The sequence below is a fragment of the Denticeps clupeoides genome, chromosome 15 (assembly GCF_900700375.1).
Source record: "Denticeps clupeoides chromosome 15, fDenClu1.1, whole genome shotgun sequence".
NCBI classification, from domain to species: Eukaryota; Metazoa; Chordata; class Actinopteri; order Clupeiformes; family Denticipitidae; genus Denticeps; species Denticeps clupeoides.
The window spans coordinates 706,167-733,814 of record NC_041721.1 but is presented as its reverse complement, the minus strand read 5'-3'; the positions used below and the strand labels follow the sequence as shown (position 1 = coordinate 733,814).

General features: G+C 48.7%; 1 protein-coding gene across 1 annotated transcript; it reads right to left on the bottom strand.

Annotated features, from left to right (window-relative positions):
- Nucleotides 1–1,493: 1,493 nt before the first annotated feature.
- On the bottom strand, nt 1,494–26,311 carry LOC114765041 (melanopsin-A-like). The gene is made up of 11 exons (XM_028955089.1): nt 26,040–26,311; nt 18,284–18,426; nt 17,558–17,691; nt 9,295–9,498; nt 8,944–9,115; nt 8,698–8,859; nt 7,943–8,050; nt 7,473–7,656; nt 7,197–7,385; nt 5,396–5,461; nt 1,494–3,006 (listed from the first exon to the last, which is right to left on the bottom strand). The coding sequence occupies exons 1-11, from the start codon at nt 26,091–26,093 to the stop codon at nt 2,863–2,865; spliced, it is 1,560 nt and encodes a 519-aa protein (XP_028810922.1). The 5' UTR covers nt 26,094–26,311; the 3' UTR covers nt 1,494–2,862.
- Nucleotides 26,312–27,648: the final 1,337 nt, after the last annotated feature.

The window sequence follows — 27,648 nt, the reverse complement described above, 5'->3', positions numbered from 1 at the left end:
ACAAAAATGAACTTGACAATTTTATTTTTCCCTCCGTACATTTTTAGATAAAATCTAACAAGGTTGGAATTTCAGGTGAGGTTTCTGCATGGTTCACATTTGACATTTTATGAAATTTCATGCCTGGTCATCTTTCATCCTTCTACTCCTTCCTCTGAGGCCGTACGTGTCCCGCTTTTGCATTATTAGAAATGTTCATGCGCCACAGTTTACAGACATTAGTTTGTTTTTGGCAGTGGTGGCCCTAGCGGTTAAGGAAGCGGCCCCGCAAACAGAAGGTTGCCGGTTCAAATCCCGATCCGCCAAGGTGCCACTGAGGTCCCCTTGATGAAGGTCCCGTCCCCACACGCTGCTCCCCGGGCGCCTGTCATGGTGCCCACTGTCACCAAGTGTGATGGGTTAAATACAGAGGACACGTTGTCATCGTGTGCTGTGTATCACAATGACAATCACTTCACTTTCACTTAATTATGTGACGTCCCGTGGCAGACTATGGGTGTTTTCTGTTGTGTTTGTGTGTGTCTCTCTCTTTCTGTCTCTAATGTTGCAGGGTGGCTCCTCATCAGCCCATGATTGGACTCCTCCCACTTCCTGCCATGATTGGTGGGCTGTAATAAGGAAGAGGATTCAAAATGGCAGCTGCTTTGGGACAAGAGGAGGATGTTGGTGAAGAGAGGAGGATGTTGGTGAAAAGGAGAAGGTGGTGTGAGGAAGAAAAGAGGACGTTGTTGGTGAAGATAGAATGTTGGTGTGAGAGAAGAATGTTGTTGGTGAAGTGAAGGATTAGGACCAGAAGACAAGACTTAGACTGCCCCGACCTGTTTTGTGTGTGCTTTGTTGTTTAAATGTCCTTGTTGTAATAAAGTATTAGCCTTAAGTGTTGTTGCATCGTTTTCCATTTGTTATGTCCCTGACCCTAGACCGGGGACGTAACAATTGTCCAGTCTCCTGCATGATCATCTCATGCTGTTGTTGTCCAGAGAATTGTGTAACGATTGATCTCTTGAATCTTGACCCTGTAAACTGCACGACGTACTCAGTGACCGCAGACTTGCATGTGGACTGATGTTGAAATTAATCTAATAATCGATGTGGTCGATTCTGTATGGATGCAGTGCAGAACATAATCGATTATGCCTGGTGATTTTCTAGTTAAAAATGCCTGGTTCAGAGACGTCTCATCTCACTGACGGAAACATAACGTGAAGTCATGTAGAAAAATTGCTGGGATACATCGTGAGGCACCGACGATCAAAACCGAATCGAGCGGTGAAATAAGTGACCCTGACAGTCAGAGTGTTCTGGGGGGCAGAATTTGAACGGACGTGCCACGGCCCAGTTCGTCCAACATAATTTTATTTTTAAAAGCGTTTTTCGAACAATCTCGAGACGTCTGGCACAGTCATTCCACTTAAGCGCCCACAACATCCACAAAATCGAAATGCTCAGCCGTTGTCTGTTGGCTTTGCAGGCTGCGGGATGACAAAAATGGATCAAAAATGTTCCCATTTACTTACTTTTTTATTTGTACAGACTTCAATATCCATATATGATTCGAAATAATATGTTCTAATTCATGGAAAATAAAAATACAGTATAATAAAATAATAATTACAGTATTGCATAAAAACGGAGCAAGACAAGAACATTGAACACATTGAACAGTCCAATCTCCTGCATTCGGTCAAGAACATTCATGAAGGAACAAGGAACTCTAAATATACAGCAAATGTCGAGATGGCAGGGAAGAGTGGCAGTGGAACCTGGAGAATTTATCCGTTACAACTGCAGTGTCCAGATATGCAAGGCAGGTAAAGGCATTAAAAGAGCTTCATATGAACCTGAAACTGGTGCTGCACATCAGATGAATGACGTTTCCTGTGGAAGTGTGAATAGTAGACGTGTAAAATTGTGCACAGTGTTTGTGTCGCAGTATCTCAATTGCATTGGATTGCAACAAAAGCAAATGTTCAATAATGAATGTTGGTCAGGGGACATATTACAGAAAATTTCAACAACTTCTCTTAGCTTGCAGTGCTGCTATAACCCATCCATCTCAGATCTTCCTAATCAACCTCCAAAACAAGCCTTCGTATCTTCATCCAAGAAGGTCAGCGGGTCGGTCTCTCCAAACCATCTTCAGGATCCGTCATTCAGCTATGGATAACACCATGTGGTGGTGAGTGAAAGTTTGGAGAAGGTAACACTGATTTAAGAAATTAGGATTAGGCCCTAGCCCTTGTTACCATGGTTACCAAGCAGTCACCATAGGATCTGCTGCTTTCTGTAATACGACCCTTTGGCAATTATTTTTATAAACAGAATAACTCAATTTTTTTTATGCAACTGCTGCATATCACACTTCAAAGTATATAAGCCACAAACCATTTTAAAAGGAAACAGCAATGTAAATAAAAACCAATATATTATTTTTCTAACGCGCGTTGTATATAAAACCAAATGCGAATGAATGACATACATTCATTTATCTGTTATTCCATAAACTTTTTAAAAAATGTGTACGCAAAGGGGCTTCACAGTACAGAAGGCCAGAGAACCGGACCAGAGAACCGGACCGGGATCACATTCAGCCACAGAGAACATCAACCAGAGGTCAGGGGTCAACATGGGGGGGTCCAGCATACATTCGTCGGATTGAATCGTGATGCGCTTTCCTGAGCTTTCCTGCACTCCGGCCCCATCGGGCTGAACCGGAAACACGCACAAAAACCTGCGACATAAAGCCACTGCACTACAGCAAAAGTGACGCGTAAAACCATAAATTACAAAAAGTACAAATAATAAATAAAATCCATGCTGGCTGCGTTCAGTCCTGACGTGGAAATGAGCAAGCAGCGGAGGTTAAGCTGAATCCCCCGTGGGGGGGTCCGGTGGCGGCGACCCCGGCACGACCACACCCTTCCCAGGTGGCATCAGGGCGGAGCTGGATTCGGACGTGATGATGATGGAAGGAATTCTGCTGGAGTGCCCTGTGCTGAAGGAAGCCTGGGACGGGGACAGAAGAATGAGAGATAAAATGATCACTGGGTCCCTCGTACAAACGTCAACACAAACGTTCCACGAAAGAATTACTTTTCTTCCAGGGCATTCCGACTGTTGACGATATACCTTTGCAGAGGGATGGACAGACACATAGACAACCAGGACATGAATGACGAGAAAAAAACACGCATTGTAAAAATATTAAAAAAGACTGAAAAGTCAGAAGGTTGATGAAGAGTTCAGGGGACTTCAGGGGACGTTTTTCAGCCCTCGTCTTAAGAGGTCCCGTTCCATGTCAGCCCACCACACATCAGTATGTTAACTGGGTGCAAACGCCGTGGAGGTGGGTGTGGCCTTCTGCAGGGCCCTGAAGATATTTGATATATATTTGAACGAAGATATGCAATATGCTATTCAGCATTTTCATGTCCATAAGTTGTAATGCTTAAGATTTTTCAGAACCATGGGCAGAAATCTTCCCAAAAATGTTGATGAGAGTGAATAATTATAATGTGCATCATATTTCATAAATTTGTGAAACACTGCACACGGTGACACGGTGAAGCGGGGAGCAGTGTGTGGGGACGGGACCTTCATCTGGGGGACCTCAGTGGCACCTTGGCGGATCGGGATCGCACACTGCAATGGCAGGTGAATGTTAGCTAACCTCACAACAGCATTAAGCCAAAAGTTGACGGAAGGCTATTGGCTATGTGATCACAGCACAGATTAACTTCAAAACCAGGTCTTCGATGGAGGAGTGAAGAGATGTCACGAATAATGAAAAAACGACCCACACGTACCATTTTAAATAAGTAATGAAATCATTGGGATTAAATTTCTGGTGCACCATCTGAATCAGCCCGTAACAAGAAGAAGTTGCAGAATGAACGACTGAGAAAACCAGATAAACAGTAAATTTCCATTTTATTTAAAAGCAGGACCAGATGTCCCTTGTCCCTCTCGTAGTTTAAATTATACAGCATAGCAAGCTTTAACTCATCATAATTAATTCATGGCCTGATTAATGGGTTAATTCATCGATTGACAGCCCTAAGATTAATAAATAAAGTGTCTGCACTTCGACCTCGTCTCTGGTCCCGCGGCCCACGCCGCCACTCATTAGTATTCAGACGCGCCTCTGTGACATTTCGCTGCATCAGGACTGTTTAAAGTCCGTCTGAAAGATCAATTACCGGCCGTTACCACGATTTCTGGAGCCTCGCCTACATCTTAAGACGATTCGCAACGAGCGCGATTCATTTGTCTTCATTTCCCGTCCCTCAGCAGTGATGTCTTATTCAACACGCGCAGCCGTAAAAAAACGGAGACCAACTGGTCCAAACTTCATCGTCCCAATTACCCGGCCGCCCTGTCATGTGGCGAGAACGCTGGGAGGCAAGCGGAACTTCTCCGTCCTCTGCTTTAATAGTGGAAGGGATTGTTTTTGTCATTGTCACAGCACACGGTGACACGGTGAAATGTGTCCTCTGCATTTATTTCTGCATCACCCGTAGTGAGCAGTGTGTGAGGACGGTCCCTTGATCGCGGTATTCGAACCGGCAACCTTCCGATTACGTGTCTGCTTCTACCACCGCCCCCTTTATCAGATGGTCCAAACAGGCCTACAAATCCTTATTATTCAACTTTTTATCACTTCATCATTAAGCAGCTTCTGCCCGGTGTGATCTGTGCGTGTGTGAAGAAAGTTGGACGTGTAGGAAGAGACACACACGTCCTTGAGTCCTTGAGACAAGCTTACATGCATCCCGGGTTCGACTGCAGCTAAAACAAAAGGTAGAAGGAAAAGGACGGGATTGGTCGTGCAAAAAAAACGGATTCTTCGGACAGCCACCGTCCAGCCCAGATTCAGGTCCCCTCTCCCCCGGGACACCTGATTCAGCTGGAACGTCACCCTCATGACAACAGATGGTGGTTTTGTGTGTGACCATTATTGGCATTTAATACACCAAGGGGTGCCAAAAGACTTGTCTTATTCAGTCTTATTTACTCTCATTAATTCCACCGACTCCCATCTGTGGACGTTTCACGCCTTTGATCCATTAATGAATGCAGTAATTTATATGGCAACATGCGGTGTAATGGCGGTGACGGTGTGAGGACCTGATTGGGGACCAGCCATGCGGCCTAACCAGCAGGGCATAATACCACATAATACATTATCGACTGGTCACCATCGATTTGTGACGCAGCATATTTTATCAAGGCCGTCATGGTGTCCTGGGGACAGGACGGCAGACGGTCGTCCTCTGGATCGGTTGGAACGGGACGTGGCCTGATGGAAACTCCGAGCGCCTGAGCCAGAGCCGATTAACACACTTGTCGTGTTTGATTGGCAGCACAGCGGAAAATCGATGGCAGCGGCTCTTACCAGAGGGGACGTTCCGGAGGTGTGGGTGACCTCGGCCAGAGAGATGCTGTCTGTGTCCGAAATGGTCTGCGGCCGGGGAGAAGAGAGCAGGATGAGTTCAGGACAGTGACAGCGCGCCCATCGGGGCTCTAACCTACATTACCTGAAGTCATTAACATTACCGGGTCATCACCTCGAATCGTTAATACATGATTAATAATTCATCATTCCACGGCAGCTTTCCCAGCTGCAGTATGTAAATTCTATTACAGTTTGATGTGTTTACACCCATTATCACATCTCGCCAATACATTCAACACACATTATCCATGACTGTGAGAAATGAGAATTCTCCCTTCTAGAGATTCATAGTTACAGGTGAAATCAGATCTATACATATTATATCCACCTCTATTTCACATCTAATAAAATGAAAGTTTTTAATATACAGTACAGGACAAAAGTTTGGACACCTTCTCATTCAACGTGCGTTCTTTATCTTCATGACCATTTACGTTGATAGATTCTCACTGAAGGCACCAAAACTATGAATGAACACATGTGGAGTTACGTACTTAACAAAAAGTGGAGACCTGACCTCCACAGTCACCGGACCTGAACCCAGTCCAGATGGTTTGGGGTGAGCTGGACCAACAAGTGCTAAACACCTCTGGGAACTCCTTCAAGACTGTTGGAGAAGCATTTCAGGTGACGACCTCTTGAAGCTCATCGAGAGAATGCCAAGAGTGTGTAAAGCAGTAATCAGAGCAAAGAAACTAGAATATAAAACATGTTTTCACTTATTTCACCTTTTTTTGTAAAGTACAGAACTCCACATGTGTTCATTCATAGTTTTGATGCCTTCAGTGAGAATCTACCAACGTAAATGGTCATGAAGATAAAGAAAACATGTCGAATGAGAAGGTGTGTCTAACTTTTGGCCTGTACTGTATATGGTATATTAATGAGAAGGGGCACCTGTGGTCAAATGAAGATGAAGAATTTTATCAAATAAAGCTCTTAATTCTCAATTTTACAGAAAGCAACATGCATTCCTAAACATTTGTACAATAATATTCATATTTTATAATTATATATACTGTAATTACAATTCAGTACAACAGTTCTCATCCATGACAAACATCCACAGCGGGCCGTGAATTAGAAGAGTCATGCTGGGCATGTTAATGTGGGTCTTTTAATCCACTTTAGTGCACACGTCATCATGCATTGTCCCATACATGAACATCACACATGATCTGTGACAGTGAGAGATGGCAGCAGCTTGAAGGACGGGAGATCCGTGTAGACCTTGAAATTCCCATGTTATTCGGTGGTAGTAGCCTAGCGGGTAACACACTCGCCTATGAACCAGAAGACCCGGGTTCGAATCCCACTTACTACCATCGTGTCCCTGAGCAGGACACTTAACCCTGAGTTGCTCCAGGGGAGGACTGTCCCTGTAACTACTGATTGTAACTCGCTCTAGATAAAGGCGTCTGGTAAATGCTGTAAATGTAAAATGTAAATGTATTCGGAACACAAACTCCGCGTACAGTGATGCACTTCAGACGGCGTGGCCACAGGAGGAAGGGAAGTAGGGTACCAGAGGCAGCCATCGCTGAGCTATAATAACCTTTAAGACGTCACCGAGTCGCTGATCGCTCTCTGTAATACTGTAGAGAAGAGCGGATTTGAGATGATCCCGTAATCTGACGTGGTGTCGAAGTTCAGGCCAGAGGAGCGGAGGGAGATGATGAGAAACCCCCTCCGGTCCCGGAAAACACATCTTTAATCATATGGAAGCGTGCTGAGGACTCACCAGGACGGCACTCTGGGTCGCCGGTCTGTCCGAGAAGGCCGAGTCGCGTCTCCACACTTTGGCTTTGAAGGAGCTGGAGGGCCTGTGGTCGGCGCGGTCCACGACGTCCCTCCTGATGTCGCAGGAGACCTGCCGGCTCGCCGGCCGAGAGCCCACGCTGGAGAGGTCCGCCTCCGTGTCCGTCAGGCCCTGCAACGTCACACCAGAGCGCGTGAGGCCTCCGCAGGAAGTAAAGACTCGGCGGAGGGGACGTGTCCCCGTGGACGCGGGCCCCACCGACTCGCTGTCCGAGGCGGACGACAGGCGCGTCTTGGCGAGGCGGTTCAGGTTGCTGGTCTCGGACGTCTGGCTGGTGACGGTGGAGCGGCGGGTCGACATGAAGCTGCTGCTGACGAAGCGGTCCCGCTGGGGGACACACAGGATCACGCCCAGACACGGGATGTACTTGGCTATGGCCGACCTGAGACGGAGCGCGAAAGCAACATTAATAAAACAGCGACAATAAACCTTCATCATCAACTATACTCCTCGTTGCTTAGCAACTTCATGCCTAGAAGCCACGTGGGAAACGCTCGACGCTTTACTTTGTGGGCAGAGATGTGAGGTTAGAAAATGACATTTTATAATGATTTTTGTCATATAGTCAAAGGGTGAAATGAACTATTTGAAAGTATTTCTGACCCTGGACTGGGGAACTAGTGTAAATTGTCTTATTTAAGCGGATTTGTTTCAAACTGCTGGTGTACCTGTACTTTGGATGGGTGATGGCATAGATGATGGGGTTGTGGATGGCAGAGGCCTTGGCGATCACAGCAGGTACAGAGTTCATGTAGGGAGTCAGCATGTCGGCGTACCTGGGACAGTGACATTAGAAATGTATTCATGAATACACAACGATCCGCACAATGCATAAAAACCGAGTCTTACAGGGCAAAGCCAAGTGGGTAATACACTCGCCTATGAACCAGAAGACCCAGGTTCAAACCCCACTTACTACCATCGTGTCCCTGAGTGTCTCCAGTTGGGGACTGTCCCTGTAGCTACTGATTGTATAAGGTCTGGATAAGGGCGTCTGGTAAATGCTGTAAATGTAAATGAACCAGAAGACCCAGGTTCAAACCCCACTTACTACCATCGTAACTCTGAGTGTCTCCAGTTGGGGACTGTCCCTGTAGCTACTGATTGTATAAGGTCTGGATAAGGGCATCTGGTAAATGCTGTAAATGTAAATGAACCAGAAGACCCGGGTTCGAATCCCACTTACTACCATTGTGTCCCTGAGCAAGACACTTAACCCTAAAATTGCTCCAGGGGGGACTGTCCCTGTAATACTAATTGTAAGTCGCTCTGGATAAGAGCGTCTGATAAATGCTGTAAATGTAAATGTAAATGTCTGTTTAGCAGAGGGCTTTTCTTTTCAAAATGTCAGCAGATGGACATCTGGAGTCAGATGTTTGATTCAAAGCAAGCTCTTTTAGCGAAGAACAAGACCATATTTTACCCAGCGAAAGCCGTCAGAGCGACGCAGGAGTACGGTGACCAGGAGATGACATACAGCAGAATTACAATCAGGGCAATTTTAGCCATTTTCCACTCGTTCTGCATCCGATTGAACTTCCTCACCGAGTCCTTGGTGTTCTCCCCATTGATTTTGCCCACGGCTCTGTGAAAAGAAGAACAAGAACCTGGAGACATGCAGAACAGGATGTGACCTGCTCATAAATGCCACCACACAAGGCCAGTGTACCTGTTGGTTGTGCGTATTGCTCGGAAGATGAAGAAGTAGCAGTACATAATGACGAAGAGGGGGATGAAGAAGACAAAGACGAAGAGCAGCATGGTGTAGGCGCGTACTGACGGGCTGAAGGTCATGTAGTCCCAGGAACAGGACGTCAGTAGGCCCTCTGGAACATAGGCGCCTGGGAAAGACGGTTAAAAATCGAATCTTGCCTCCATGAAGAAGGACTTTCATCAATGTAACACGCGTCCTTAAATTACAGCGTACACCAACGTACGCATTCACGTAAACCTTTGCCGTAAACCACCTCGAATAAGAAAGTCGGGCGGAGAGGGAAAGAAAATAGAGGAAGATTCTCACTCCATCCAAAGAACGGCGGCAGACTCCAGCCCATGGAGTAGGCCCAGGCAGCAGCCAGGATGGCCAGCGCACGTTTCCGGGACATCTTGCCGATGGAGGCCAGTGGTCGCGTGATGACAAAGTACCGGTCCACGGCGATGACCATCAAGGTGATCATGGAGGTTATGCCAAACAGAGCCCCGCAGAAGGCGTACATCTCACAGGCTGGGAGGCAGAAAAACACCAAAAAAACCCAGACGGGTTTATAAAGCAGTGATTTTGCTCCAATTTAATACAATATGGTGGGTGGAGATGCTCTATAAAACCCACCCTACACACACCCAAACAGATTCAGGTAAAACGGAGAGAAAACCGAGGAGGAAATGAGAGTGGAAAAGGTAGAATTAAATGAATGAGGGATTGGAGTGTGTGTGTGTGTGTGTGTGTGTGTGTGTGTGTGTAGGGACAAGTGACCTGGAATCACAACACTGTCAGGCGTCCCATCGTTCATCCAGCAGCTACTGCTCAACCCAAAGCCGCTACAAAGAGACAATTAGAGGATTTAGAATTAAAAAATGCTCTAACAGTAATCAGAGGCTTTTTACTCTATCGGGTGAATGAGCTAAAGTGTTTTGCTGCTTGTTGTCAGGATTGCCTGCAGCTGGGCTCCACACCTGAATCCAATCCTGACGCCCCATAAATGCCGGAAGTTTCCGCCCGCTCGGGGTCGCTGGCATTTTCGTGAACTTCAGTTGGTAACACTGTTTATAATTTGAGTTCTGGCAATCGCCACACGCCTACGGGTTAGTTTTAGTTTGTCTGTATTTAAGTTAAATTGTTTTCGGCCACCGCGCCCGTCTTTATTTGTGTTTATTGTTTATTTGTTAATAAAAACCCCTTCCCAGAATGTCAGACCTCTGCGCTTCCTTCCCTCGTAAGTCCGTAGTCGTGACAGAATGCCAGCGACCCCCCCAAAAGCGCAGAGGTGGAAAGCAGAGGAGAAGAAACGCCGCGAAGGACGCAGCCCGGCGCGGCGAACGCGGACGCCAGGGGAGAGACGCGCCGCCCGTTCTGGTGGAGCGATTTCTCCCCGAGAAGCCGTGGTACGCGGCGCCGCGTGATGACGTCACCCCCGGGAAACTCCGCGAAACCCGGAAGCGACAACGTCGGCGGGTGAGTGGGCGGAGCGAGGACGTTGGCGTCGGCAGCAGCGAGGAAGTGACGTGGGCAGCGAGCGCAGAAGATGCGACCCCCACGATCTTCGCCATGTCGAGCCAAGAACTCTGCGCTCTGCTGGCCAGGCTCCCCGTGGACTGGGACGACACGGACGACGACGAGAGCACGGGAGACGAGAGTTGGGCTCCGCCCATCGCGCCAGTCTGCGATCGTCGCAAGGTCCGTGGGGACCCACGTCACTTCCAGGGGGCTGAGAAGCGGCAACAACAACGGCGGCGTTCCTCCAGCGAGGAGGTGGGCAGCCTCCAGCCCGAATGGCCAGAGTACTGCCCATGGGAGCTTATCGCGCCATGGGTCCAGGATGTCCGCAGGGTGGACGACCCTTGGAGTCACCGGTGGGAGGACACGGATGACGAAAGCGATAATGACGTGGATTTCCGGTGGGCGGTCGGTGCCGGGATGGCTCCGCCCAGCGTGCGCGTCCGAGATCATCGCGACGTCCGTGATGACCCATGTGACTTCCGGGGGTACGAGGTGGACACGGACGACGACCAGGATGACGCCGTTTGGGCAGTCGGTGCCGGGATGGCTCCGCCCATCGCGCCCATCCAGGATCGTCACGAGGTCCGTGGAGACCCACGTCCCTCCCAGCAGTGTGAGGAAAGCTGGTGGAAGAGGGCGATGGGAGGTCGCCAGCCAGCAACTGCGCTGCCGGGACTGCCTCGCAGGGAATCCTCCATTCCTGCTCCAGTCGCCGACCCGCCTTCCCTCTGCCCGGACGTTCCCCAGCAAAATGGCAGCGCAGCACCAGCGTCCACACCTGCTGGAGAAGACGTCCACCCCCCTCCACACCACACACCTACCACCATCTCCAGCGACGTGCCCAGCCCCGTGTGGGACAGCCCAATTGTCCCGGGACCCTTCAGTGGGGCAGCAGACACAGACGAGATCACTACCATCCTCACGTGTCTGACTGGATCAGCATGGGGCTGGAGCACAACCCTCTGGCAGCAGGGAGAGACAGACAGGAGTTTTCGGGACTTCCAACAGAGACTGAGGGCGGAGTTTGATCGGCCTGAGCCAGGGATCGAACTCTGCCCCTCCACCACATCCAGTGCCAGTCAGGATCCGGGGCAAGAAGACCCAGCACTGGTGGGCGACGAGAAGGTCGCTCCTCCCGAGATCCTGGCTGTGCCCCCTGAGGAGGTCCCGGAGAGCCCAGAGAGGGAGCCAGACGACCCTCTCTTCTGTCTGTCTCTGTCTGTGTGTGTCTGTGTGGCATATGTGTCCGTATGTCGCCCCCACTTCCCCTCTTTGTGTCCACCAGATGGCGACCCAGCCACGGAGCCGAACCCCAGGGAGGAGGTTCCTGACCCGAATGTGCTGGTCCAAGGCGAGGTGGACAAGCCCCAAGGTACCCCTAAGTCCAGCCGGGGGGGGTGCTCCCCCAAAGAATTTTTTGGGGGGGTGCAGTTCGGGTTGGGGACTCCTCCTGAGGGGAGGGGAGGTGGGGAAGCGATGGAGCTGGGTCCTCCGGTAGCCAGTGAGGAGGGCGGGCCAGGCATGGGCCTGCGTCTGCCTCCAGAGGGGTGGAGCGCCACAGAGCCCCCGGGTAGGCATGAGGACCCAGCTGGGACAGGCAGGAAGAGGGCCTGCTTGTCCCAACGGACGCAGAAGGGGCTAGCCGGATGGTCTGGCAATGCCCCCCCCTTGGCACCAGGGCCATGCAGCGAGAGGGGCTGCATAGTCCCAGAAGGCACCAGCCTGGGGTGCCTGGAACAGTTGCCGGAGGCTCTGGGACAATCTCCCTGCGCGGGGCAGGGGGTGACACAAGACGTGTCAGAGGGGACATGTGGAGACAGGGCCCACACGTACCCAGATGGATCGGCCCTGATTATTGTGTGCAGGTACGGGAGTCCGGGGCCGCCATGCGGGACCACGCCGGGGAGCCAGGCCGAGGGTCCGGGGCCGCCATGCGGGACCACGCCGGGGAGCCAGGCCGAGGGTCCGGGGCCGCCAAGCGGGACCACGCCGGGGAGCCAGGCCGAGGGTCCGGGGCCGCCATGCGGGACCACGCCAGGGAGCCAGGCCGAGGGACCGGGGCCGCCATGCGGGACCACGCCGGGGAGCCAGGCCGAGGGTCCGGGGCCGCCATGCGGGACCACGCCGGGGAGCCAGGCCGAGGGTCCGGGGCCGCCAAGCGGGACCACGCCGGGGAGCCAGGCCGAGGGTCCGGGGCCGCCAAGCGGGACCACGCCGGGGAGCCAGGCCGAGGGTCCGGGGCCGCCAAGCGGGACCACGCCGGGGAGCCAGGCCGAGGGTCCGGGGCCGGCAAGCGGGACCACGCCGGGGAGCCAGCCCGAGGCACCGGGGCCGCCACGCCTGACCACGCCGGGGAGCCAGCCCGAGGCACCGGGGCCGCCACGCCTGACCACGCCGGGGAGCCAGCCCGAGGCACCGGGGCCGCCACGCCTGACCACGCCGGGGAGCCAGCCCGAGGGACCGGGTCCTCCAAGGGGAGGATACAGCAGGGCAGGAGCCCTGTGGTTGCCGCCGTCCGCCCCGCCGCCTCCACTGATGGTACTGTTGGGGCTCCGAGGACGTAGCCCTTGGAGGGGGGGCTCTGTCAGGATTGCCTGCAGCTGGGCTCCACACCTGAATCCAATCCTGACGCCCCATAAATGCCGGAAGTTTCCGCCCGCTCGGGGTCGCTGGCATTTTCGTGAACTTCAGTTGGTAACACTGTTTATAATTTGAGTTCTGGCAATCGCCACACGCCTACGGGTTAGTTTTAGTTTATCTGTATTTAAGTTAAATTGTTTTCGGCCACCGCGCCCGTCTTTATTTGTGTTTATTGTTTATTTAATAATAAAACCCCTTCCCAGAATGTCAGACCTCTGTGCTTCCTTCCCCCGTAAGTCCGTAGTCGTGACACTTGTGTGTGTTTGTGTGTTAACACATCCATTAAAATATAGCAGCTGCAGTCATAAATGGATGTTCTTTCACCTTTTATTCCATGACTTAATGAATGATGATGATAAAGTGAACCTGGCCTGGGCTTTGCATTTAGTGAATGTTCTCCCTATGTTCATAGGAGCTTCCTTCAGGTGCTGAAGCATTACAAGATATTACACGACTTAAAACCAGGACAACAATCGAGCTTGAAGGGCTCCAGGATGATGACAAGTTGTAAAAGAGGAAGCAAGGAGGATGTACACGCCTCCAACAGTTCATCGTTGAATAGATGAGGCTATGAAGAGGATTTGAATCCAATGCTCTAGTGGCATCTCAGTCCACCTGTGAGGAGCCCCGATTAAGAACGGTTTAGATTGGGTGTCACTGGAAGAGGGACAGAAACTTTATTCCGGCCACCATAGGCTGTCACTTTGTGACAATGCAGGATCAATACAGGAGTGACATGTGACTGATCAAATTCAGTCAAGGACCAGCTGCAAGGGCCTTATTGTTCAGCCTGAAAGGCCAATGTTGATGTCATTTCCGTGGTCAAGGTGAGAGAATATTGAAGCCTATACCACTATAGCAGAGGTTAGAGAACCAAGGGAGAGTAGAGGTCCAAGAACAATACCTTGATGCACCCCAGTGAGAATGTGATGGAACACATGACATGTGTCCAAACAAGACACGGTGATGTGCCTGAAATGAACATTGCCCAAAGGATCTTGTGGTTCAAGGTGACAGACGACAGTTCCAATAGAATAAATGTTCCTTTAAAGTTCTTGTCACAGAGAGCAAATGTATCACCCTTGTTGAGGCTCAACAAACACTTAACTAGATCCATCTCTAGCAGAGCTAAAAGTCCTCCATTTCAGTTTATTGAACCGTTCTTTGTTTGTTCCACTTCCTAAGGTCAATAAGAACGTGTCCATGATTAAAGAGTGAAAACGTCCAAAAAGAACCAGATGTGGCTCTGAGTGGAAGCGTTCAGTGATGTGTAAGGTCTAATGAGATCAGCAGCCCGGACTTTAGCCATGCGCAATGATGAGACAGATAGAAGGTCTTTTGAAGCCGGTTCATCAAGCCACGATGTCGTTTTGGCATCATAGAGAGCTTTAATCACTCGTCACTTCACACAGTTGCATGACACAAGCGCTGCGCAACGACCATTATTGACAATCAGTTGCTTTATCATACCACAAGTTCTTCTGGTCTGAAGGATCTGTACACGTATTATAATCCAGGTGAGGAGCTAAGGGGCATAATCTTAAAGTGGCAAATTTGACTGCACTTTTATACTCAAAATGTTTTTATCAGGCCTATGGTCTTATGTCTGGATTTTTCCTTTATTCTACATCAAAGGAAAAGCAAAGCAGCTGTTCCCCAGTGTTCCCTTTTCCGGTCCAGTGGAAATTCCCATCGCTCATAGTCCGCCTGTGTTGTTGGTTTCTTTTTGGTGTGGATCACAATTATAACAGAAGCTAAGAAGATCCAAACCAGTCACCAAACAAACGTCAAAAAAACAAGAAATCAGCATTTAACAGGTTTCAGCCCGACAGCACAATGACAATCACTTTACTTTTACTTTCAAACATTGAAATACGAGCAAAGTACGAGCATGCATAGTGGTGGTATTTAATTATACTACTAGGCACCAGGGCACCACGTTCTGCGTTATTAATGCAACACGTCCAATTAGACTTGCAATGGTAGAACTAGTTTAAATAGGCTATACTCTGAACTGCTCGATGGGATTATGTTCTCCTCTGAGGAGGGAGAGAGGAGACGTGAAACAGGTTATTGCCAGCAGCTAGTTAAATTACCAGGCAACTCATTTATGAACCTCAGCATCTGAATCAGAGTCGTAACTCTTCACCAGGAGTTTGTAGGAACCTCTGCTGTTTCCAGATCCTGTTTTCTAGAATCCGTCAGGGGAAATCGGCTTCTAATGAGCTGCAGCGTAAAAACAACTGGTCAGTGGGACAGTGACTTTGTTTTAAGTGATTTAAAGGACGGGAGGGAGCTTGTCACAAAGGTCCTTTGTGGTTTCGAGTAAATGGCGTTTGGTTACGGTTCTGATGTGAGAAAAAAAGTTCAAGGACACAATCAAAACACAGCGACTGATCTTGTTATTAAGGTTTTTCCGGCCGTTCCCAGGAGCCCCTGGGCTCTTGATGCATTTAAACAAGCACTTCTGTCACCCATTATTATAACCCCTTCAAAGGCACTTAAACCCTTCTTCATGCCATCCAAAAATCTTTTTTTTTTTGGCATGACAGACTTTAAAGGGTGACATCAATTAGGCACATCAGCTTTCACTCGAATTCACCTGTAAGTATGATTGATAAATCCTCATTCGAAAGGATTTAAACCTGTCCTGTCAATACGTGACACACCCTGGTGAAAGTGAAAGTGAAGTAAAAGTCATTATGATGCACACAAAACACAGCACACACAAGGACTGTGTCCTCTGCATTTAACCCGTCACCCTTAGTGAGCTGACCTAAGTTGCGATAGAGCCTGTGTAAAGAATTTCATACATCTCAGAGGATTCATCTTGTATTATTACAGTCATGTGATTATTCGTAAGATCCAATAATATTACAGTTCCTCATGATCCCGCCTATAACCAATACCAACATGCAGGTTATCAGCTCTTTAATTCCACTGAACATGACCACACCCACTACCGACACCAACATGCAGGTTATCAGGCGCTTTAATTCCAGTCGACATGACCACGCCCACTACCAACACCAACATGCAGGTTATCAGGCGCTTTAATTCCAGTCAACGTGACCACGCCCACTACCAACACCAACATGCAGGTTATCAGGCGCTTTAATTCCAGTCGACGTGACCACGCCCACTACCAACACCAACATGCAGGTTATCAGGCGCTTTAATTCCAGTCAAAGTGACCACGCCCACTACCAACACCAACATGCAGGTTATCAGGCGCTTTAATTCCAGTCAACGTGACCACGCCCACTACCGACACCAACATGCAGGTTATCAGGCGCTTTAATTCCAGTGAACGTGACCACGCCCACTACCAACACCAACATGCAGGTTATCAGGCGCTTTAATTCCAGCGAACGTGACCACACCCACTACCGACACCAACATGCAGGTTATCAGGCGCTTTAATTCCAGTCAACGTGACCACGCCCACTACCAACACCAACATGCAGGTTATCAGGCGCTTTAATTCCAGTCGACGTGACCACGCCCACTACCAACACCAACATGCAGGTTATCAGGCGCTTTAATTCCAGTCGACGTGACCACGCCCACTACCGACACCAACATGCAGGTTATCAGGCGCTTTAATTCCAGTGAACGTGACCACGCCCACTACCAACACCAACATGCAGGTTATCAGGCGCTTTAATTCCAGTCAAAGTGACCACGCCCACTACCAACACCAACATGCAGGTTATCAGGCGCTTTAATTCCAGTGAACGTGACCACGCCCACCAACACCAACACGCAGGTTATCAGGCGCTTTAACTCCAGTAGACGTGACCACGCCCACTACCGACACCAACATGCAGGTTATCAGGCGCTTTAATTCCAGTGAACGTGACCACGCCCACTACCAACACCAACATGCAGGTTATCAGGCGCTTTAATTCCAGTCAAAGTGACCACGCCCACTACCAACACCAACATGCAGGTTATCAGGCGCTTTAATTCCAGTGAACGTGACCACGCCCACCAACACCAACACGCAGGTTATCAGGCGCTTTAACTCCAGTAGACGTGACCACGCCCACGACCAACACCTACATGCAGGTTATCAGGAGCTTTAATTCCAGCGAATGTGACCACGCCCACCAACACCAACATGCAGGTTATCAGGCGCTTTAATTCCAGTCAAAGTGACCACGCCCACTAACGACACTACTAACTGACAGACAAGGTAAAGAAGGCCCTTCAGTGATTTCTTTGTCTCCGACAATCATTTTTGCACCAGGAGTTTCACTATGTAGATGACAACATCTCTCCAATAAAATTAATTGCCTCAGTAGAGGATCAGGCCTGAGAAATGAGATGATTGATCTCCGGGTTGTCATGTGACACTGACCAATGACCAGTGATTCTGTTTCTAGTTATGACTCGAAAAGAAGGATCTCAAAATGGATCATACCTTTCTCTCCAAAGATCCAGCGCTTGTGCATGCTAGTGATGAAGAAGATGGGTGTCTGGGTGATGCACATGAGGAAGTCTGTGATGGCCAGGTTAATGATGAACATGTTGGCCGGGGTCCGCAGGCTCCTGCTCCTGAATCAGCAGAGAGAAGAAGCAGAAGAACAAAGGATTTTTGACTTTTCTCTCCCCACCCCTCTGACATGGCTGCTGGCGGCGCTTTGGTGGGGCTTTCACTCCCCAGTGTCTGGTCCGTGGGGCTTTTGGCTGATTCTGTCAAACCTGAGCTGAACTCCACCTAGAGGCAGAGTGGATATAATCTGTCGGGAGGATTAAAGGACTTTAAAACTTTTAACGACTCCTCTGCAAACATTTCCTGCTCGTAATCTCCACCTCCGGGCCCCTGCTGCGTTTATATGGCCATCGTACCAACCGCACCTGAGGGGACGTGGGGGTGTCGAGAGAGGAAAAACAATTTGTCCTCGAACCCATCCATTTAGAACCCGGTCCTGCAGACCGAACCCTCTCTGCAGCTCAACAATGGCTGAGCAGGAAGACCGAGGAGGTCTCCACTCACTCATCTGCTCAGATGATGGTTTTTATCCTCCGGGCGGTCTGTATGGTGCGGTTCGGGATCCATTTCACCGAACGTGTACGTCATGAACGTGACAAATAAAAATAAACCTTTTACTTTAAACTTTACCCCACCTGTGTTCAGCCAACGTACCTGCAAAAAGCATACATGACCAGGAAATTTCCCAGCATTCCAGTCACGCCCACCGCCAGGATCACGGAGCCAATGGTGTAATGGGCGTGGTCCGGCACGTCCACCGTAGGGAACGCGTGAGGAACCTCCTGAACCATGGCCACCTGTAAAAAAAATTCCATAAAATAAAAGAAATTAGATAATAACAAGGTAGCAAGGTAGCTTTATTAAAACACTAGTTTATATTGCAATAAAACATTTAAGAAGCCACAATTAGTTTTAGTAAACTGTGTGCATTAATGACTGTGACCCACTACAAGCATTTTTTTAATGAACCATTTGTCATTTCAGTCCTTCGGTGTGTAATAATTGGCATGCAGTAATTAATGAAGGGCACCGTGTCTCCATTCCAGCTGCCGCGCTGAGCTTCTCCAGGAAACGGATCATGTGGTTTATCCATCTACTCTGCACCTTCCATCAAATTCCGCCGATTTAGCATTATTATTGTACAGATTATGTTTATAATACCTGCTTGCATCACCTCAACTACAGCCATATACATATAATATTTCTTTTCTCTGCTGTCTGTGTTCTCAGTTGTTGCCTTGCAGATAAACATTCCGAAACGTACAGCGAGGCAGCTAAGCGGCGCATGTGCAATGCATTGAGATGATGACGATGGCGACTCTTCTTACCATCCCCTCAGTAACACTGGAACTGCGCCGCAAGTTCTAGATTTATAGAGTTATGAAGTGAGGCGTTTTTTTGGGTGGGAAATCGTCCCCGTCATGGCTGAACATCAGTTGGCAACCTGACGCTGTTTATGTGCTGCACCCCTGGCTGTAGTTTTCCCTCCTGAGACCTAAAAACTGTTCTGGGTTCAAAGGTGAGACTTGTTGGAGGAAAGAAAAGGACGGCGCATGTTCGCCGGCTGTCCAGTCAAAAGGTACAAGGCGGTCAACGGTGACACGGTGACGAGCTGAGACGATGTGGCCGTACACAAAACCTCAAACTACTCCAGAAAAGATATCCTTATTCCTTAAAACGTAGCCAAGACACACAATATGCACATAGACAGCTAGTAGGCTGGTAGTAGCACAGTGGGTAACAGGTTCAAAACCCACTTAACCCCGAGTGTCTCCAGGGGGACTGTCCCTGTCACTGCTGGTTGTAAATCGCTCTGGATTAAAGTGAAGTGATTGTCTCTTGTGACACACAGCAGCACAGCACACGGTGCACACAGTGAAATTTGTCCTCTGTATTTAACCATCACCCTTGGTGACAGTGGGCACCATGACAGGCGCCCGGGGAGCAGCGTGTGGGGACGGGACCTTCATCAAGGGGACCTCAGTGGGATTCGAACCGGCAACCTTCTGGTTGACGCTGTAGAGGTAGACTTGAGCCACTGGGACACGCCGCGACTCTGAACGTGCTGCAGTTTTGACCGTAACTGAACGCTCAGCCTGTAATTATGTTAGAAACAGTGTTGGACAGCGATGGCGGAAGGTTATTAATGATTCTTGGGGCATAATATCACCGCTTATCCATTCGTGGATCAATGCTTCATTTTCTCAAACAGAGGTTTCGGAATCAGTCGGCATAATCTGCTGGCCGCACCGGCGGGATTATCAGAGGATGTCGCGGTGGGCGACGTGTGAAGTCCGAGGCGAGAGGCCGTGCCGAATTAATGACTTTCTAATCTTCTAATTTTGGGAATTGATGTGTGCGTACGTGTGCATCGTGCCGCGTGCGGTTGTGTGTTCAGATGCCTGAAGGATTAATGGACTCGAGGGTCCTCCAGTGCCGGAATTTTGCTGAAGGAGAGAACGTTCCGGATGCTTTGACTGGATTCCTGCTGTCATAAACAGAGATGGCCATCCTGTCATCGGGATGATCTGAAATCCTTTGAACGGACAGATCCGGCCAAAAAAGGAGAGATTGAGCGTAACTCGGTGCGAGGACAGGCTGGCTTTATGTCTTTGTAAGGCATGACTCTTCATCATGAGCCTCACCGTGCAGTCAGCTGATGAAGCCATGCAGGAAAAATCATTACGTCATCGCATCCTGTTATCATATTTCTTTTACTGATGGGTTCTAATGCTCATTTATTACCACAAGCCCCATGGAAGTCCATCCACTGGTTGTGCAAGCTTGATAAATCACTGGTTTGCTTCAATAGTTTTTTACAAAAGGGCATCTTATTAACCCGATTTACATTTTGAAAAATGTCCCCTGAATGTCCATTTAGTGGCCATTTAGCTGGAAATAATTCAATCATATAAAACATCAATTAATTGCATATTTATGTCTAGGACGATCCATGGAAATGGAAAAATAATGAAATAGGATAGAATTGCCGCAAATGTGTATATTATTGTATATTTAGTATGTTTAATTGTTAATGTTTCAATATATGTGTATATACATGCATACATTATATATCGTATATAAATATTTTTAGTCATATATATGACATATTATATGTACTGTACGTCTGTATTAGTACAATTGATTAGTACAATAAAAGTGAACTGATTTCATGGTCACTTATCTGATTCTGCCTTACAGGTCACATGATTGCTTATTTGCAGAAGAGGGAAAGACAGATGAAATGAAGAGAACAACTTGTACTGAAAAGAAATAAAATGAACTCCTTTAATAATATTCTTTGTTATATTCTGTCTGGGTATAAAAATTCAGGAATTCACTGTTTATTTCGGTCAGGGATGGTCGGGATAAGCGTGGGACTCTCCATTTATGAAAATGATGTTTCATGCTCCCCGAACCTTCACATCCTTTCACAATTAGGACCTTGTGAATCCTGCCATTGTTGTCTTGAAAAATGCCAGCGCACGTGCAGTATACATCAGATCATGTCGGGTGGTCAGCTGACTTCATTTTACTGCCACATAATGTTGCGGCGCTGACTGGCTGGTGCAGGGACAGTCCCCCCCTGGGTTAAGTGTCTTGCTCAGGGACAGGACGGTAGTAAGTGTGGTTTGAACCTGGGTCTTCTGGTCGTCTGGTTGATTGGTGAGTGTGATCCACTGGCCGTATTAAACCCAGATGCGGGAAGGAGATTAAAACGGCTGTTCATCACCAGTCCAGATCCCGGCTGTGCTTCTGTAGCTCCGGGTTTTAGGGACTGCTAAGAGGACCCGATCGGTAGATGCGGCAGTCATAGGAGTAGGAAGTGGCTCTCCAGGACATCAGAAACTGGGCATAAGTGACCACTAAGCCTTCAGCAGCCAGAGCATGTAACTGCAAGTGTCCTCTGCAGTCAGACTTGTGAAAGAAAAGATTTGACATATGGCACACAAACTTTTATCAAAATGATTTAGCCTATTTGGAGAGAGACATGATCGTAATGTGAGAATATGTCAGTCATCCTGTGATAACGAAATATGTTCTGGGCGTCCGTGGCCTAGCGGGTAAGGAAACGGACCAACAATCAGAAGGTTGCCTGTCCGAATCCACTGAGGACCCCTTGATGAAGGTCCCGTCCCCACACTCTGCTCCCGGGCGCCTGTCATGGTGCCCACTGTCACCAAGGGTGATGTCTAAATACAGAGGACATGTTGCACTGTGTCACCGTGTGCTGCACTGCAGTGTCTCACAATGACCATCACTTCACTTTCACTTCAATACTGAAGAGGTGTTGTCAGTGAACAGGCTGTAAACGTTTAGGGGTCTATAAAATATTCTGAAGATTTTGTTACACGTGAAGAATTCCAGGATGCCTTTTCAATGCTGGTTGTGTTGCATTTTATACAATACTGATATTTTCTGATTGGCTGTTGTCTTTTTTTATTGGCTGGTATTTGACTGGCTCTAGGACCCAGTGGAGACGCGCTGGTTTCATAGTGAGGCGCTATTGTGCCGCGACCTGAGAAATACTTACATATTTGCCTACAAATGATTTTTCTGTGTGAAAATCTATTCTGTTTATCTACTTTATCTTATCTGGCAGTTGCATCGGGCCAAGAGATCAGAGGGTGAAGGATCTGCACATGCACTCCCTCCGCAACGCATCCATGGAACACGTGCTTGAAGACAAGAGCTTTGATTCGGTTGTGAAACACGCTGCAGGAATCTCTGTGCAGTAAATGTTAATCATTTCTAAGCGTAAGAAAAGCCATGTGTTGCATATGAGCGTGTGAACTTGTTGAACTTGCATGTGTTTTACACTTAGTTTGTGAGATTTGACAATCCTGATTTACCCATCAGCCTTAGTGACAGTGGGTAGCCATGACAGGCACCCGGGGAGCAGTGTGTGGGGACCTCAGTGGGACCTTGGCGCCACCTTTTGGTTCCAAGTCAGCTTCCTTAACCTCTAGGCTACCACGGGCCCAAACTGCAAGGTCATGCTGTAACATAAGCAGTTCAGCATGGATTCCTGAAGGAGCTTAGAACAAGAACCCATCAAGGCATCCAACATTACCAAGAAGATCACTCACCCTCTGGAGAAGCCGACTGGCTGCAATCTATAAAACTATAGGACCCCGAGGAGCCCGATCCCACCCGTCCTGCACCCCGGATCACCCCCTTTCCGACTAAATATCACACATCAACCGTGTTTCTGCCATTACACCCATCTGACAACAAGATCATTAAAAAGCATTCAGACTTTAATCATTATTATTTCCCTCCTTTCAGAGAGTCTCTGTAAATGGGACATGAGTGAATGTGACCCATGACCCTCCAAAGCCACGAAGACCCAGCAGAGTGGGCTGTAGTATAACACTGTAGTATTCTGTATTCTTTAATTACTCTATTCGAGTCTTATTATGCACGTACATTCTTTATCATTTGTAATGAATTTTTCTAGCTGCTGGTGGGTGTGGTGAGGGTTCGGTGAATGGGGCGGGGCTCTCACCGCACCAGCCGAGCTCACAGCTTCCTGAACAGCAGTAGGAGTGATTAAATCATCAGCGGGGTCAGGCCAATCAGAACCCCCCATTTCTGAACTCTTTACTAATGAAATACGTTTCATTAATGGATCTTCACTGGCGATCTAACTCCACGAGGTAGTTGTGAGACCCAGCAGCTCCGCTCAGCTGCTGGAACTGTATTTAGCTGCACCATATTTCATTTGGGGGATTTATTTAGGATTTTTTGGAGTGCAAAATGAGCCAAACGTGAACCGCATGCAGATTTCCTACAAAACGCACCGGAAGCATAAGACGTGGAAGGATAAAAGGGTGAATGGTGCTAATTTTCTTCAATTCCATTAAGAAATACACGAAAGCACGGCCAGTTTCATATCTTCATCCTCAGCCTGCGTGCATCGTCATTTAATTTCATTATTCGTATCCTTATGCGCTCTGAAGCCCCGAAACAGATGCATTTATATAGAGCAGGACGTAAGCTCATCTTAAGTCCCTGTCCATGCATGGATCAGCTCGCTGGATTATCCACAGTTTCATTTTTTTTCAAGGCTGCTCCATCAGGTGTTCCTCCGTTCCTCCTCCATCGCCTTTAACAACTCCCACCTACTGCACCTCCCAGAGTCCGTCCCTCACCCACGTCTCCGCTGCTTGGCAGCCGGAGCGCGGGCCTGCGGCGTGGGAGCGCGGGCGCAGCGGCGCGTGACGGGACCGCGCTCATTACCATGCTCCGCCATGACACCGGCCGAGATCGACCAAACAGTCCGGGCAAACAAGAGGACCTTCAAGTTCCAGAGGCGGGATAAACTGGGAGGACACGGCCAAACAAAGGGACAAAATGACACGTTTCTCCATTTCCTTTCAATGCAAATACATTTTCTTATAAAAATGCACGTTGGACAGGACGTTTCTACTCCTGTACGGTATCGAAAGCTGAATATCAGGGGAAATTCCTCTTTTTCTAACTTAATTCCAAAACGTCATATACCGTATATTAGAATTTTTCACGCCCAATTTGCCCAGCCATATAGTTTATGATTATTGCCGATTAAAGGTCAAATTATTGGAATATTACCTACATTCGTAATACAGAAATGTCCAACCTCTAAAAAGTATTGATCCTGTCGCTACTTTGATGGGGCGGAAGTTTTCCTTTTTGAATTGAAGGACAAAAAGGGGCTTTTTCATGAAATTCAAATTTATTCAATATGCTGCGGAGATAAGGTTTAGTGTCAATTTTGTTGTATCTGGCGAACGCTCCACGTCAGGCGTGAATGTCAGGGATGACGCATTGTGACACTAGAACAGAACATCGTCATGAAAAGTCATGTCAAGTGCTCCTCATCTAAACTCCTTCCGTCAGAATGACATGCAAGGACATAAAAAGATGACGGGCTGTGGTCAAACCTCTCGACAAAGACACCATGAGAATTGATGCCAACATGATTGTCATGGTAACTATTTTTCATGACAAAAATATTGAGTAGCCCGACCTTGTGTCTGTAACCAACAGAGAAAAATTCCAGCTGAAGAAAAATTCATTCTTTGTTAACTGATGTCCCATTACCATACTAATACCATAACTGCAATACCCATTTACCAAAGGGCAAATCCTCCCCCATAAAACACATTCCGGAATTCTCCATCCCAAGGTCTGCAAGAAAAAAGCAAAAATTGGAGCCTGAACCTCCACACGCATGCAGGCTTGTGAGGATGAGGAGGAACACAGTGGCCTAGCGGGTACCACACTCGCCTATGAACCAGAAGACCCAGGTTCAAACCCCACTTACTACCCTCGTGTCCCTGAGCAGGACACTTAACCCTGAGTGTCTCCAGGGGGGGACTGTCCCTGTAACTACTGGTTGGATAAGGACGTCTGGTAAATGCCGTAAATGTAAATGTAACTAGTTCATGTATCTCCAGAGGTCTGACTTTCCTCCACAAAGTAGTCCACATTCCGCTGGAGGTGGACACGTTGCATATTACGCCGAGTGGACCTTGAGCATGTATTTAAAACGTAAAGAGCATCTGAACGGGGGGGACGAGGTCTCTGCTCCCGGTGCAGACGACACTACAGCGATCAGAGACCATGAAAACTAAACATCTGACGACTAGCAAACATTGTCACAAATGTATTTAGAAATGTATTCTGTTGCAGCACATCAGTGACATGTACTCAGAATACTATTAGAATACATGTAAATAAAATACATGAATAAAAAATCAACATGAATATTGTGAATATAGTGACTCTAATTCTTTTTAAAATAGATATTGTATATGCCAATACACAGGACAGGACACAAAAACAGGTCACACAATCAAGCAACTAGGAACACGAACACTCAGAACCACAGCCGGAGCACCCCGAAAAAGTCAGGACCGAGGGTGGGGACACCCCGATATTGGTAATATTCTGGAACTGAAGCACAATTCATTTCAACACAATAAAACCCTCAACACGACACGTACAGCAGCAGCATGAGGACTCAGAAGCAGATCGGCGTAATAACTCGTTTTTTTTTTTTACTCATCCAGAGACACGATCAGAAATCGCAGCGACTGACAGGCGTGGAAATGACCGGAGCTTTTTTAACCCGCGACTCATCGTTCATAACCGCCGAACAGAAATTATTTTACCGATATAACTTTTCCGGAAGGGGAAAGTTGGACCAAGTCCGAACGCAGCGCGCATTAAGGAGCGGAACGTGGGAATTCCGCCACAAACCATCATCAATTTGCACCAGACCGTTGCATGAAATATTAATAAATGGATCCGAGTCGGAACCGATTCACGCTCCGTTCGTTCGTTCGTTCGTTCGTTCGTTCGTTCGTAATAAAACGCGGCGGCGGCGGCGGCGGCGGAGGAGCGGAGAGAAGTTCCATCTCACCGAGGTGGCCCGGACCGGGAGGTTCCCCGGCAGAAGCGGCCCCGACGCGCTCATCGCCGCGGCTTCCCGGCGTCACGTCCCTCCCCGACACCGCGGGCCGAGTTTTACACGCTCCGTCTCTCCTCCGCTGCCTCCTCCCATTCACACCGAGCTCTGCTCCTCAATTGGTCGAGCTGCGAATGAATGGATGGATGGATGGAGGGATGGAGATGTGCTTCGTGCAAAATAAAGAAGGAGCAGTAAAGTCTACCGCAGGAATTTGCATGATGGCCGAGTTTTTAATGTAAATCATCTCGTGGTGTTCACCAGGTAACCATCACTGAAACCTCCCACCATGGCACCACAGAGCCAGGGAAGAAGGTGCCCTGGTTTCTTCATGGCACCAGGATGCACTATGGGAGGAAAGTAAGTGTGGTGTCTTAAGCAATGTTGGGTCCTGCATTGTTTCTGACATCTTCAAGTTCATCTTGTAGCAGGTGGTTTGAGTAACTCAGCAACCATCTTGAAGTGTCGACTTGACCCCAAAATGTCCATATCTCAACCCACCCGGACATAAAGGATCTGCTCCTGACATCATGGCACTAGATGCCCCAGTAGATGCCTTCAGAGGTCTAGTTTGGGGCACCTACTCAACATTAGCTCGTACAGTTAAACACTAAACCTGCCCGCGCTGACCAGCCGGGAACGGTAAGAGGTTTTCCCCCCCGAGGCGTATTACCGGCCCTGAGCTCAGAACCGGGATATGGGGCGTTCAGTAGGGTCACTGACACAGGGAGGCTTTGTTCTGGAACAATTCTTCACTCTGTATCCAGCGCGCCGTTGTGAAAGCTCCGGGCGAGGGGGCCGCCGCGCCGCGCTGCCTCGTGATTGATCCCCGTATTGGGGCCGGATTCACTGTGTCATGAGAACGCTGACCGGCGAGAAGAATCAGTTCATCTGGAAAGTGGTTCAGGTCGGTGAATTCAGGCTGAAAGAACGTGGCATTAATCTCGTGTTCCTAGAACGGCGGCAGGTGAGAAGGAGGGACGGTTTCATCAGGAACCATCGGTTTGGTAAGCGGAATATTACGTAACCGGATGTTGGAAGCGGGAAAATGGGGCAGTAAGAAGTGGGTTAGCAGGGGAGAAGTCAGGAGCTGAGCAGCCGTCACATGCTGCTGTTCCACGGCGAGAGGAGATCAGCAGGGAATGGCCTGTCTGGTGGACGTGGGAACCGGCAAGAGGAGACGAGACATGGCGCACGTGCCACCTAACGGCCCATGGAGACGACAGTGAGTTCGCGGGGGACAAATAAACCGAAGTGTCCTTTTATGAAGATGATCTGGACGCCTGGTAGGCTGGTAGTAGCCTGGCGAGTAACGCTCGTTCAAACCCCACTTACTACCATCGTGTCCCTGAGCAGGACCCTCTCCAGGGGGACTGTCCCTGCCACTACTGACTGTAAGGAGCTCTGGATAGGGGCGTCTGGTCCATGCTGTAAACGTGTGACGTGCCTGGCAAGGTCTTTATCATATAAAAGTGACTCTTCATGTTCAATGATCTGGACGCCTTTGACCTTCCACTGAGGAAGACTGGACTGGAGACTGGAGACGGGTGTCGGTTGGTATGAG